Source organism: Magnolia sinica, chromosome 11, assembly GCF_029962835.1.
Source record: "Magnolia sinica isolate HGM2019 chromosome 11, MsV1, whole genome shotgun sequence".
In the NCBI taxonomy this organism is placed as follows: Eukaryota; Viridiplantae; Streptophyta; class Magnoliopsida; order Magnoliales; family Magnoliaceae; genus Magnolia; species Magnolia sinica.
In genome coordinates, this window is record NC_080583.1 from 20,702,291 (window position 1) to 20,717,088 (window position 14,798).

The 14,798-nt window shown below is 42.7% G+C and overlaps 1 protein-coding gene across 2 annotated transcripts; it reads right to left on the reverse strand.

The window, feature by feature from the left end:
• Positions 1 to 5,202: 5,202 nt before the first annotated feature.
• On the reverse strand, positions 5,203 to 11,816 carry LOC131218919 (uncharacterized). Of its 2 annotated transcripts, none has more exons than XM_058213799.1 (3): positions 11,427 to 11,816; positions 11,219 to 11,333; positions 5,203 to 5,589 (listed from the first exon to the last, which is right to left on the reverse strand). In XM_058213799.1, the coding sequence occupies exons 1-3, from the start codon at positions 11,674 to 11,676 to the stop codon at positions 5,460 to 5,462; spliced, it is 495 nt and encodes a 164-aa protein (XP_058069782.1). In that variant the 5' UTR covers positions 11,677 to 11,816; the 3' UTR covers positions 5,203 to 5,459. The 2 variants fall into 2 exon arrangements, with proteins under 2 accessions (XP_058069782.1, XP_058069783.1); XM_058213800.1 differs by having other exon boundaries at positions 5,203 to 5,576; positions 11,209 to 11,333.
• Between the last annotated feature and the right edge of the window lie 2,982 nt (positions 11,817 to 14,798).

The window sequence follows — 14,798 nt, forward strand, 5'->3', positions numbered from 1 at the left end:
ATAAACATTAAGATAGGCCCTAAAAAAGTTTCAATGGTGAGAATCATTATCACCCCTGCTTTCTATGGTGTGGTCCAATTGAGCTTGGATATGCCTATTTTTTAAGTTCGCATCCTGAAATGATATGAAAAAATGGATGGACGGTTTGGATAAGGCCCATACATCACGTTGGCCACTCAAAGCTCCTTCACGTTCCCGGCCGGAGACCAGCCGGGGTCGGACGCAATCCGCGTCTGAGGGAAACGGATTGGCTACTCCCCCTGACACCAGCCAATGGCTAGTGGTCGGTGCTCTGTGGGGCCCTCCATGATGTATGTGCTTCATCCATTCCGTCCATCTATTTTTACAGATAATTTTAAGATATGAGACCAAAAATGAGGTATATCCTAATCTCAATTGGACCACATGACAGGAAACAGTGTTGAATGAGTGTTGACCATAAAAAACATTTTGGGGGCCATAAAAGTTTTGGATCAAGCTGATTGTTTTTTCCCTTCATCTGGGCCTGTATAACCTAATCAACAGATTGGATGTCAAACAAACAGTACAGTAGGCCTTAGGAGGATTTTAATGGTGGATATCCAATCTCTATTGTTTTCATGTGGTGTGGTCCACCTGAGATGTATATACCTCTCATTTTTGGGAGAAAGCCTAAAATGATCTTTAAAATCGAATTAAAAGAATGGATGAAACAAAAACATCATAGTGGGGTCCACAGCACACCGACCACTAGCCCAAGGGCTGGTGTCAGGGGGAGTAGCCAATCCGCTCCCCCACTTTTGGTGGGTAAGGAAGGAGGCGCGGATTGGGTACAACCCCCGCCGGGACCTGACTAGAGACGGACGGTCCTGTCAGGGGCTATGTGGGACCCACCGTGATATATGTGATTTATCCAAGCCGTCCATCCATTTTAAAACATTATTTTAAGACATGATCCTGAAAAAGAGGCATATCGAAGTCTCGAGTGTACCACACCACATGAAGCAGTGGTGACAATTACCCTACCATTGAAACCTTTTTATGGCCCACTGTAATGTTTATTTGCCATCCAACATATTCATAATATTACATATGCCTGGACGAGGGAAAACATAAATATCAGCTTGATGCAAAATTTCTATGCTCAAAAAGGTTTTCAGCGGTAGGCATTCAATCCCCAATTTTTCCTGTGGTGTGGTCCATTGAGCATTCGATCTGCCTCATTTTTTGGCTCCTCATTTAAAATAATTTTTAAAAAATAGATGAACAATATGGATTAAGTATATAATCAAGATAGGCCCCACGGAAACCTGACAGAACCGTCCCTCTCTATAGTCCCCGTGGGAAGCGGATTAGCTGTTATACAGGGGGGAACACCTTTACCCTAACCGTGTGGGGCCACATTGATGTATTTGTTGTATATCCACACCGTCCATCTGTTTTTTAATCTCATTTTAGGAAGATAACTCAAAACTTAAGAAGATCCAAATCCCAGGTGGATCATACCACCAGAAACAGTGATGAACGACCATTAAAAACTTTTTGTGAGCCACAAAAGTTTTGGATCAATCTGTTCTTCGTATTTCTCCCTTTATCCAGATCTTCTTGACATTATCAAGAGCTTGGATTGCAAATAAACATTATGAAAATCTTAAGAAGCATCCTTTGGAATTTTTAATGGTAAGGCACTCAATTACCGCTATTTCCTGCGGTGTGATACACTTGAGGTTTGGATTTACTTAATTTTTTGTGACCACGTCCTAAATGGGCTGTATAAATGGTTGGACGGCGTGGATATATAAAAAATAATCAAGGCGGGTCCCACAGTAAAGGTAAAACTTACTCGGCTCCCTTTCTGGTGGGGGATTGAACCTGTAAGCCCATGGTCCCCACATAAAGCAGTGTCAAACTGGGCTAGGGGTTCAACCATGACAACTCGTCCCATTTGGATCGACTCATCAGTGACTCAAGAGTCGGATTGTCTATAACACTTGTTTTGAGCGAATAAAACACCCAACTCTGTTGGGCCCACCATGTTATAAATGTGGAATCAACTCCGTCCATCATGTGCTATCCTCGATCTAGACGCTGGAGCAAAAAAAAATAAAAATCAGCCAGATCTGCAGCTCAGGTGAGCCACACCATAAGAAACAATGGAAATGCAATGCCAATCATAGGTTTTTGTATGGGGCCACCATGGTGTTTATCTTTCATTAAACCCATTAATCAGGTCTAAGTCACCTTCCTTCCATCTCTCTCTCTCTCTCTCTCTCTCTACTGTGATTATGTTGATTGTCCGCGGTCCCACCGCATGGATCTCCCAATGATATGGGCTTGGCCCTAGAAGAATTAAACTTGAAATAGAAGTCCAACAAGACCCATCCCAACCAAATCAAAATCTGGGCCCCAAAATAAATGACTCTTCCAACCCAAAAATTATAATCATGAAAATAGATATCCCAACAGCCCACCTCAACCAGTCGAAAATAGAGGCCCTTTTTTATTCTAATCATGATCACAGCGCTGCCACCACGGCATACAACAAGTGAAACATGTATGAATACTAGATGTACTATTTAGGAAAAAAAATTTCACTCTTAGAAGTCACCACATGTAGGTAAATTGTTGAACTATGTAACTCTTTATGTCAATTACTTCTTGCTTTTCTCTTTTATTTCTAAGTTTGGATTCTTTCTTTTGTGGTTTTGCTTCATCTGCATAAATTGTATGTGATTATTTTCTTTCAACTATCAGATGACCCATATCTTTAACATGTGTGTATCCAACCATAAACAAGGACCCACATAACCACTCCAACCGTGAATAAGGAACTGCGCATACTGTGGCTGCATTCTATCAAAACCTTGTAAATAAATATTTGATTCCATCACCCTAAATATACAATCAGTCACAAACACAAACACAGCCATAAAAAAGATGATTGCTTTTGAGGTGACAATAATAAATATAATAATGAGAGACTGAATCTATTGCAAACATTAATAGGGTGTTTGGTTCTAGTTTTTAATGTTTTTGGGGTTTGAAATTCCCTAGTTTTTTTTATTATTATTTTTATAGTTCAATTCACAATTATTATTATTTTGTTAGTTTTTACATTCATTGAGAATCACATTAACCAGTTTTTTTAAAAAAAATAAATAAAAATAAAATAAAATAAATAAATAAATTGTGCCTAATCTTTTAGCTAGAGGATGGAAAATTTAGAGAATGAATACAGGCTTTTAGACTTTCATCGGATTTTAGGAAACTCAATGTAGCTACAAAATAAAATTTAATTATTCCTAAGAAATATTGGACCAACTCTAACATTTCCTAGGAAACATAAAATCAAGGAAGAAATTCTCCAACAACCAAACAAGCTCGATGTATGTAAGTCCAACTAAGTGCATCTAATAGGTGTGTCAAAGTGTGGTTCAAGTGTCTCTATGTGCACCTAAGAACACCATACTTGTATAAACTTTAGATGAACTTACAGGTTATTCTAGAAGCACTTAAGGTTTTGTTTTTTTTACAATTTTTTACAAATTTACATATGTTTGATGTGTAGTCTATGGTTAAAAGACTCGACGACCCAAATGGATTCGTCTAGGCCTGATTCAACGGTGATTAGGGCGGATGGCTCATGGTTTTGAACCAGATTGGATATTATTTGAAACAAGCAGCCTCTAATTCAACACCCACGCCTGCTACCATCCCACTACAAATGAGGCTGTTGATGGATGGACCGTTTTGGACTGCTTGGGCTGGGTTTTCAGGCTGGGATTGTCAATTTTTTAGTAGCTGGGCCCCACTAAAAATTAAGCATATCCAAATCTCAGGTGGACCACACCACAAGAAACGGTGAAGATTGAACGCCTCTAAAAACTTCTTAAGGCCTGTTGTAATATTTATTTGCCATCCAACTCATTGATAAGGTCAACCTGAATCAGATGAATGGGATGAAACGAAAATATAAAGATTAACTTAATTCAAAACGTTTGTGGCCTATAGAAAGCTTTTAACGGTCATTTACCACTTTTTCTAGTGGTGTGGTCCACCAGAGATTTGGATCGGGTTATGTCTTGGGAAATCGTCCTTAAATGAGATGAAAAGATGGATGATATGAAACACATTCATTAAGGTGGGGCCCACACGGTAAGGGTAACACCCACTAAGCTCCATATTCCCTGTATGCACACAGGTGCTTGTAGGACCCACATTTGATCCAGAACGTTCATCAGCTACGCCTGTTGGTTAATGTGTCCCACCCATAACTCTATTACCAGCAAAGCCGAATGGAGACCTGATCTCTTTGGGCCCACTATGTAAGTATATGGTGTGGAATCCACCCCGTTCATCAGGTCATAATCCTTATGTTCACTGTATATACGAAAGATAAGCTTAAAAATAAATCTCGAATGGACCACCAAAGGGAAACAACGTATAATTGCTCCTAAAACTACTAACTTCACACCTTGTGGGCCACCTAAGTTTTGGATCGTGCTGGTTTCTGTCTATTCCCTTCTTCATAATGAATCAAACCTGATGAATGGATTTGATGAAAGAAATACATCATGGTACCCCAAACACAAACCTTCCCTATTATTAATCTGTGGTGTGGCCCACTGAGCTGTTGATCTGGCTGATTTTTTCTCCAAGGGCCTATAATCGAGGAGCACACCTGACGAACAGATTGGATTTATACAACATGGTGGCCCCAAAGAGATTGGCCTTCTTACGCGCAGTGTCAATGGGCCGAAGAACGAACTCCGGGCCGAGACTACCCCAGGCCCGGCCCGTTGACAGCCGTATCTAAAACTGTCAACTTTTCGGGCAGGTGTTGCCCACCTGATAGATGGGCCACCATGATTTTGAGCAGAGGAGAGCTCCATGTCAGGCCACCTGATGAACGATCCATAGCGTCCACACGAGGACCATGTCAGCACACGCGAAATCTATGGTGACCCAGAAAATCTATGGTTGGCATTCCATCCCCAATGCTCCATGTGGTGTGGCCCACCTGAGTTGTTGGTCCATCTGATTTTTAACCCGAGAAGATCCGAGAAAGAAGTTAAAAGACAAGAGTGGATTTTACATATACAACATGGTGGGCCCCACAGAATTTTGTTGTATTGGATTAGTCCGGATACAAAATCTACGGATGAGAGAGACGCTTATAGAAGTAAGCGAGCAAAAGGAAGTGACCCACCGAAACAACAAAAAGGAAAGAAGAAGAGCTGCTCATTTTATTCGTTTTGAGTACACCTTGTTTTTTTTAAAGACCTTTTTGAAAGAGGCTTGCTAGCAAGGCTCGCTGACCAAGCCCCACCTCGTGATTGTTGATTCTTCTGGACAGTTAGATTTCATGGGTAAGATTTCTGTTGTTTCACTTATACCATCTATTTAGGGTATTTCGAGATGAACGGTCTAGATCACGAGGTGGTGGGACAGAAAAGAAAATGGGAGGGAGAGAGGGAGGCTCAGCTCCCAACCTCAGCGATGCTCTGCAAGGCTGGCTTCCACTGTCTATTTTGATGCCTGGACACGCCCACTCTGCTGCTACTACCTACTTTAAGCACCTGCTCCTGCTCCACGACCTGAAACAGGGATCTGATTTAGCAGTCCTGCGGGATCATTTGAAACTGTACACCCGGGGGAAAAATGAAGTTCCGGTAGTGATAAGCTGTGCCGGGCCACAGAAATGCCCGTGACAAATCCACTCCGTCCATCAGTTTTGCAAGACCACAATAAAACAGTAGTCTAAAACTCAGTTAGATCCAAAACTCAAGTGGGCCATACTACACGAAATAATGGGTATTGAACGCCCACCATTGAAAACTTTGTGCAGACCACAGAAGTTTTGTATCAAGATGATATTTGTGCCAGCAGTTTATCTTAGTGGTGATAATCATATGAACCGTTTGGATGGCATATAAACATCATGATCGGCTCCCGGAAGATTTCAACGGTGGAAGTTTCCATTCCGCTGTTTCTTCTGGTGTGGCCTAAACGATTTTCGGATCTTACTGATTTTTAGAATTGTTTCTTATTGTGATCTTCGACAGAGTGGATTTGTGACGGGCATCTCTCTGGACCCACACAGCTTCCTACTACAGGAACTGCGTGTGCCTGTATCGTTAGAAAATTTAACCTAGTGGTCATGATCAGGGATGCCCTGTCTGTGGGACTCATCTTCATGTACGGACCGCATCCAATCCGTCCATAAGTTGAGCCCCTTCAAGTTCATCCCGTGTCATCAAAACTCAGCACGATCCAAAATACAGGTGGGTCACATCATAAATAAAACCGCCCCAATAATAATAATAATAAAAGCATTACAAAATTTTCAGAGTTGTGTTCCTAAATTCAGTGGGCCACGCAACATGACTTAGAGGTTTTAGGCATGATTTCAAACGAGGTTAAGGTAATAAAAAAATAAAAATAAATAGACCAACCAACTAATACAAAAGCCAAGTCAGCACTTCAAATAAGCAAGCATGACTCCTCTCATACGCTCCACCAAGTGTAGAGGGAGGCCGAACTGGACCTCTCGGCACAAGATCGGGATAGCGGTTGACCGACCACGATGTGAAAAGAATCAGGTCAGATCACCTCAAGTCAGCTAAGGACGGCAAGACCCATCTCCTGAATGTGACCCGACCGCAATTGCGGAGACCAGGTCGGAATCCGATCTGACCTCTATCTAGTCCAACAGCAATCTCGGCCGAAGATCCAGGCAATCGACTTTGGCATGGATATATCTGAGATTTTAGCCAAGGATACAAAAAGATCCTCTTGCATAACAAAGAGTCTTAATCCTACCATAACTCCTTACTATATCAGGAGAGAAGTTCTCCACGCAACAACCTTTCTCCCTTTATAAATAAGAGTACCCCTGATGGGCGCAACTACCTTTTCCCCTTTATAAATAAGAGAACCCCTTATGGTGAAAGGTGCGCACAATTTTTAACTCTAAATACTCAATCCCCAATTAAACCCAAATTTCTTCGGTCCCTGTTTTAGCCAGGGTCTTTCTTATGCACATGGAATGTGGTCCCAAAAGGGTTAGCCAAATTTCTGCATCAACGGTTCCCTCCCTTGCTTTGGATTGGCCAAAATTTTGAGCTAAAGCAAAAGAGACGAACATCATAAATATATGTGTGACTGACATTAGTTGTGAATTTGGCCCATTGATTATAATTCCATGATCCAAATAGGATATCCATTCAAAAACTAAAGTGGGCCACGCGATTTTGGAATTCAGTGATGATTTCACATGATATGGCCCACCTGATAGATCAGATGTAATGTACAGATCACATTAGATCCTACTCACCACGTCACCACATCTATTTACAACTATTTACTTTTACATAAATTTAAAAAATAAATAAATAATGCCCCCCTTAGCTCTATTCAGTTCCAAGGAAATTGAATTTGATGGTCTGAATGATGATAAAATCAACTGGACCCGTAATGAGTGGGGTCCGACTCGGTTTAGTTAGTGAACCCTACATGGTGGTTCGATCCAGTCTTTCAAGCAGATTACCTAACCGAAGCGTGGAAGGTCGTTTTAGGTGGATGGTAGGAGCCTAGGAGGGGGTTTCAACCGACCAATGGCCCACCATACGTTTTCAGGGATGCGGAACCCAGGTGGGGCCTACAGTGTGATGTTTGTGAGAAATCTACCCCGTCCATCAGTTTTGTAAACTCATTTTATAATTTGAGACCGACAAAGAGCAGTATCCAAGACTCACTTGGCCGCACGAAAGGAAAAGGTGGTTAGGGAAATTACTACCGTTGAAACCTCCCTGGGTCTACAGTGATGTTTACATGCCATCTAAACCGTTCATAATGTCATTCCTATTGGGATGAACTGAAAACACAAATATTAACCTGATTCAAAACTTCCGTGGCCCCATGAATATTTCGACCGTGGACGTTCAATCCTCATGTTTCCGGCCCACCTTAGTCTTGGATCCGGCTCATTTTTGGCCAAATCCCTAAAATGAGCTCAAAAAACAGATGAACGGTGTGGATTTCTCAAAAACATCACGGTGACCACGAAGACACCTCAAGTTCTGTCCAATCACCAGGTTGGACCGTTCACGTGGATGACCCACAGCACAAGAATACACTGGGCATTTCCTATTGGGCGCGGTTTGACTGTTGGCTGAGGACCCCAACACCAGCCAGCTAACTGGTGTCAAATCTCTGTGGGCCGCACTATGGCGTATGTGTTTTATCCACGCTGTCCATCCACTTTTACAGCTAATTTTAAGGCATGAGCCAAAAAATGAGACAGATCCAAAGCTCAAGTGGACCACACCACAGGAAACAGTGGGGATTGAACTCTTACCGTAGAAAACTTCAGGGCGCTGAAGTTTTAGATGAAATTGATATTTATATTTTCCCTTTATCAAGGTCTGTGTGACCATACGAACAGGTTGCATGACAAATAAGCATTACAATGTTGGCCGAAGGTTTCAACGGTGTATGCCACATTAGCTATGATGGGGCCTACAGAGATTTGATACTAGCTAGCTGGCTGGTGTTGGCGTCATTTTCTATTTGTAGCCCAGCTAGGGACGGGCCAACCATATGGCTCTGGGGACCACGTACTGGAGGGAAGGGCATGTGAGTACCAGATCCCAGCCGTATATCATCAGGTGGGCCACGCCCAACAGAATCTGTGCAACAATGCAGTCTGTTCAAGCGTCAGATCTCGCACGTGGACAAAAACAACCGAATCCGACGGCCTTAAAACTGAAGTTTTCTGGAACATCCATTGCCTTTTACCATTGTATGGAACTGTGACCTATCTGATAGTTTTTTTCCATATGATCTAAGGCGGGCCACACCTAAATCCTGATACACGGCTTGGATGACCAACATAGAAGCAAGCTCGCACGTGTGGTTGCGTGTACACGGCGTGTGGGGCTAGCAAGCCTAGCCATTTTTGTCGATGCAATTAACCAGCGGTCCACGAGTGTCAACACAGCACGTGTATGAGTTGGTCTGGACCGTTGGTTAGGTGGACCCCATTCAATGCGCTGTGAACCGAAAACCAAGCACGTGATCGGCCAAATTTCGAGTCTCTGCTCCTTTACATAGTAGTCCCTGAGAAATAGCCATGATCTCTCACGCGCATCCCATATTCGCACGTGGCGCTTGTGCCCATAATGAATGGGGAGCGGTTTAGGCGGGAAGCGAATTGGCTGGTGTATCTCACACCAGCTATATAGTTGCTGTATTTACGTCAGGAAGTTCTGATCACGAAGTATGTGTTATATCTAAACCGCCCATCCATTTAAAGAGCTCGTTCTGTGGGTCTGATCATGAAGTATGTGTTATATCTAAACCGCCCATCCATTTAAAGAGCTCGTCTTAAGGCCTTAGACGAAAAATAAGACAGATCTAACCATCAAGTGGACCACAATGCAAAAGGCAATGGGGGATTGAACGTCTACCATTGAAATCCTTTCTGGGGTCACAGAAGTTTTGGATGAATTTTGTTTTTCCTCTTCATTCAGGTCCTTGTGACCTTATGAACAGATTGGATGGAAAATAAACGTTATGTGGCCCTAAGAATTGTTTAACGGTGAAAATCATTATCTCCGTTGCTATTTGTGTGTGGTCCAGATGATTTTTGGATATGACTTAGTTTTTGCGTAATGCTCTAAAATGATCTCTAAAAATAGATGAACGGTGTAGATATAATAGATAAATCACTTTGGGGCCATGAAACTTTGATCTCCTTTTAACCGTTCGTACAACTCGGAGCGAGCGTCAGTGCTCGTCTTCGCACGACACGTACCTACAGCAGCTATATAGCTGATGTGTGGTACACCAGCCAATCCGCTTCCGATTAGGTGAGACTCCGGATCCACCGAAGTGGGTGGGGGCCCCTGACTGTGGGGCCCACTGTGATGTATGTGACTACATCCACGCCGTCCATTCGTATTGAAAAGCTCATTTTACGGCATGATTCAAAAACGAAGCAGATCCAAATCAGACCATAATAAAGGAAACATTAGTAATCAACCGTTAAAAACTTCTCGTGGGCTACAAAAGTTTTGAATCGAGCTGATATTTGTTTGGTCTCTTAATCCAGATTTTTCTGACCTTATCAACAGGTTGGATGGCAAATAAACACTCCGGCGGCCCCAATGAAGTTTTTAATGGTGGAGATTCAATCAATACTGTTTCCTGTTGTATGGTCCACATAAGAATTGGATTTACTTCATTTTTTACATAATGCCATAAAATGAGCTTTTAAAAGGGTTGGACGGCGTGGATTTAAATCACATACATCACTGTGAGCCCCACAGTCAGGGTCCCACCCACCTCGGTGGATCCTGGGCCTCACCAACTCCGCTCCCGCATGAATGGGGAGCTGAAGGGACTTTAATCGACCGCAAGTGATGTGGAACCCAACATGTTGTATATGTGAATCCACTCCGTTCATCAGGTGGGAACCGTTATTTGAACCGTAAAAACAAACATTAAGCTTACAAAACGCTCATTTGGGCCACCCCAATGGAAACGATGTAAACTGCTCGCAAAACGTCTAAGTTCGCGCAGTGTGGCCCACCTTAGTTTCGCGTCGGTCTTATTTATGCATTTTCATTTCATCCTCGTGAGTTACACCTGATTAACGGGTTTGATTAAAGATACACGGCATGGTGAACCACACAAACGTATGGTTAGAATCATATCCCATTTGTCCCCTTGGTGTGGCCCACCTGAGTTGTGGATGTGGATGTTTTTTTCTCTCTGAGCCTAGAATCCTGGAATGAACCCGATGGACGGAGTGGATTTACATATACAACTGGTGGGCCACACAGACCGTAGATATCTTACACAACCCACGTGAACGCTTGCGAGTAGATAAGTGAGCTGGCCGCATGGGGTGAAATCTGAACCGCTCATCAAGCGAACCGCACTCCCTAGATGCCACTCTACCATTTGGCCTGCCAGACGACAAGATCCATCCAAATTACGAGAATCACCTGATGAACGTCAAAGATATCACGCACGTGTGGTCGACCGCACATGTCATCCATCCCCTTACCTGATCTTCTCGCCTTTATGACGAGATTCTCTAGTAAATGCTGACGGAAAAGACGTGAAAGCTGGCTCCCAGATCCCCATGGCATCAGGCTAGTGGAGAACTGAAACCCAAAACTCCAAATGGCCAAAATGCCCTTAAAAGTTCCGAAATATTACCTTCAACGACTTGTCCGCCCGAGTCGTCCTCGACCCGCCTCCTTCCTTCTCTCCTCTCTGTTTCTGCATCGATATCGCTCTGCTAAGCTTCGTGTACTTCTTCCCAGCGAATTCCTTCAAAACCTCTGCAATAACAACATGAAGAACGTAAAACCTGCAAATACTCGGGGGCAAATCAGGAAAAGTGTGAATTACAGAAGAAGCTCTCAGTTTCTCACCTTCGAAGCTGATGAGCCGGTACACGTGGCCGATATGCAGCGTATCGTCAGGGCGGAGCAGCTTCAGCTGCTTGACCGGCACGCCCGTCTCGGATCTCGCCGTTACGGACGCCGTTACGACGGCGACGTAATGGCCGGGGTTGGATGCCATGACCTCATTGGCGCTGACGGACCAGTAGATCCGTTGGATCACGCCCCCTGGGCGTTGGATCACAACCGTTGCTGCTTCCGCAGCTTGGCAGTTCCCCATCTCCCTCTCTCTCTGACTGATATCTCGTGTTTTAGAAGATACAAGAGGCGAGAAATTGGTTAAGAAGAGAAATTGAGATGGGTTGTTATGCTACCCAACGACTTGAATCGGTTGGGGATTAGAAAGGTGGGCAAGCTGTGTGGGGCCCTTTTAGAGGAAAATCGGGCTATTTATAAAGGAGAAGGTCTCAGGTGCAACGGGTTGGACCAACAGTTACGGTCCACCGATCGGATAACTTCCTTTTTTATCCGCGTACAAAATCCAATCCGTTCAATAGGGTTGCGTCGCCATGAGGATTATATTATGAAAAAATCATCCATATCTGCTAATTTAGTGGATAAAACTTATGTTTTCATATTTATAAATGGATAGATATTGTTTTATGTAATATGGGCCACCTGATTAATAGATGGGGCTGATTTTATAACCAAGTGATCCTAGTTGTGGGGATAACATATTGGAACGGTTATATGTTTCATTAAATTAAAAGGTTAGATGTTATCCGGTGGGTGGACAATAACTTCGGTACAACCAGTTGGACTTGGACCTTCTCTTTCTAAACAAACCGAGCGGGAGTTTCCCGTAACACTAGCCCCTGTTAACCAAGAGCTTCGTGGGGCCCATCACGACGTCAGAGTGAAATCCACTCCGTCCATCTGTTTTTCCAGCTCGTGATAGGATGTAAAACCAAAAACAACGTGGGTCCCACTTTGAATAAGGCCACACCACAGGGAATAGTGGGGATGGAAAGGCAAACTATTGAAGCCTTTCTGAGGCCATCGTGATTTTTACATGCCATCCAACCCTTTCATTCGCACTCGGAAAAAAAAGAAGTAAAGAACAAATTTTCATCTTGATCTGAAATTTCTGCAGGCCTAAGAAGTTTCAACGATTCACGTTCAATTTCCACCGTTCCATGTTGTGTGGACCTCTTTAGTTTTCACATCTTCTTCATTTTTGTTCTCAAATCATACAATGACCTGGAAACAATGATGGAAGGAGTGGATTCCATACGAAAATCGCAATGATCCCCATAGGGCTTTGAGTTGTAGGGGTTTCCCTGGATCAGGGGTTACAGGAACTCGTGTCCAAACGAACGCTACGCGCACTAGAGTGGTAACAGTAGTCGCTCGTGTGAGATTTTGTAGCTTTTCCTCGCGGAAAGTATGATAATGGAGAAAACTTTTGTGAGATCTGTACCGTTCATCATGTGAAAATTCATCGAATGAAAATTATATGACTAATTATAGAAATGATAGCATTCTTTACCATGAATAAAGGAACTTCGATTTGATGTCTTACCTATTCTCTATAATATGCATGTTGAACATCCTGACATTCTTCTAGAAAGATGTCTGTACGGGGGCACCAGATGAATTAAACAGATCGCCCAGATTGAGTGGAGAGTTGCATATGTAACGCGAAGAACGTCCTCTATCACAGGTGCGATGTCCCTAAGAATGGCTAATATTTCCAACCCAACTAATAGATGCCCTCCTTGGGGCTCACTTTTATATATATATATATATATATATATATATATATATGTGTGTGTGTGTGTGTGTGTGTGTGTGTGTGTGTGTGTGTGTGTGAAATCCACTCCAACTAATGGATGTCCTCCTTGCCTCGTAAGCCTTGGGACCCAAATTATACATGGACTCATGTGGGCCACACCACTGGGAGCAATAGGATGGGATGTCAGCCATTTGTTTGTTTGTGGGACCAGCAGGGTGCTTATCGTTCACCAAACATCAGGCGTGCAACACGCATAAACTAAAATAAGTTTTAGTTATGATTTTATGTTGTTCTTGATGGGTGGCACATATGGGTTTTCCGCTGACTTGATATTTTAGATGCAGGGTTAAAACAAGGGTTATCACCTCATGTCACATACATAACTATAACACCCCGAATTTCAATGCTCGACTTTGAATTTTCGGAAATCACTTATATTTTGTGGAAGCCAGTTTTCTGGTTACTTCTATATTAGACAATTAAGCATATATAGAATTATACTAAACAATGTATTATAATTCGAAGTAAACATGATTAAAGCATATAATTAAATAGAAACTCATGTAGTATGATTATCCAAAGTATGGGTCCAACTGGGTCCAATATACAATTCAAAAAACAACAAAAATGTGAAAAGGTAGCATCTAGCTAAGCTCGATCGCTCGACTCTCCTTGTCGAGAAGTGTGCAGCCTATATCAACCCATTAGAAAGCTGAAAATAAGAGAGTTTTTCCTCTTTATCCATACCCGCTTGGTCCAATGCGTCGGTTAGTTGGTGTTCTAAAACATCGTCCCAGAGTGGGAATGAGTGATCAACTTAGTGGTTCCATAAAGCATAACTTGATAAAGCAATGTAAACAGTCACTTCCTAATTACTTTTATTAATGCATGTAATGGGGTTTATGAAATGATGCATGCACTTACAATCCAACACTCCTTCAACACGCGACTCCGACCACCTGGTTCGTAAATGACAATAATCGTGTGATCTGGTAAATGGTTATATTAGCTGAATAATTATTTAACCCCATTCATCCAGCAATTTGGGGAAGATAAGGCACTTCCCTTTTAGTTATCGGTTTCAACTGAATCACTAGGTGTGGGACGACCACAACAGTCCTACGCGTGTAATCCCTGATCCGTCTGAGTTCGTCATTCCCAGCTGAATATATATGAAATGCAAGTTATAAAAGTAATGCTCACGGTCATTATGGGAAGGCTCATCACCTCAACATAAGCCGACAGCACGAACATGGTTTCCCATACCACCATGTCCGGCTTCTAAGTCTTGAAGATCACGATGTTAATGGTTAATAGTAGACCTTTGCAAATGGTAAGGAGAGTGTCCTACATTCAAACAGTTATGTTCATACATGGTGAACATAATTGGGGTTAGTCTGTTCTTTATACAGTTTCAGTTGATGTGGGCAAACACCGACGTAACCGGCATAGAGTGCATAGGCACCCCGCGTGGCCCAGCCACTATCAATCATCCGTGTTTGACCCAAATCAATCAAACTCACCCAAGGGTTGCCAGCCTAATTCAGTTAACCCATATATGAAAACTTTCTAGCTACCTAGGCTAGTCTTGTAGTCCTAATTTCTAT

What these genes read in the sequence shown, in the direction of transcription:
- LOC131218919 (XM_058213799.1), bottom strand. Translation starts at nt 11,676, where the DNA reads ATGGGGAACTGCCAAGCTGCGGAAGCAGCAACGGTTGTGATCCAACGC. An exon ending in CCGGCTCATCAGCTTCGAAG is followed by an intron (nt 11,334 to 11,426) that starts GTGAGAAACTGA and finishes TTGTTATTGCAG; the next exon opens with AGGTTTTGAAGGAATTCGCT. An exon ending in AGGACGACTCGGGCGGACAA is followed by an intron (nt 5,590 to 11,218) that starts GTCGTTGAAGGT and finishes CTGCTAAATCAG; the next exon opens with ATCCCTGTTTCAGGTCGTGG.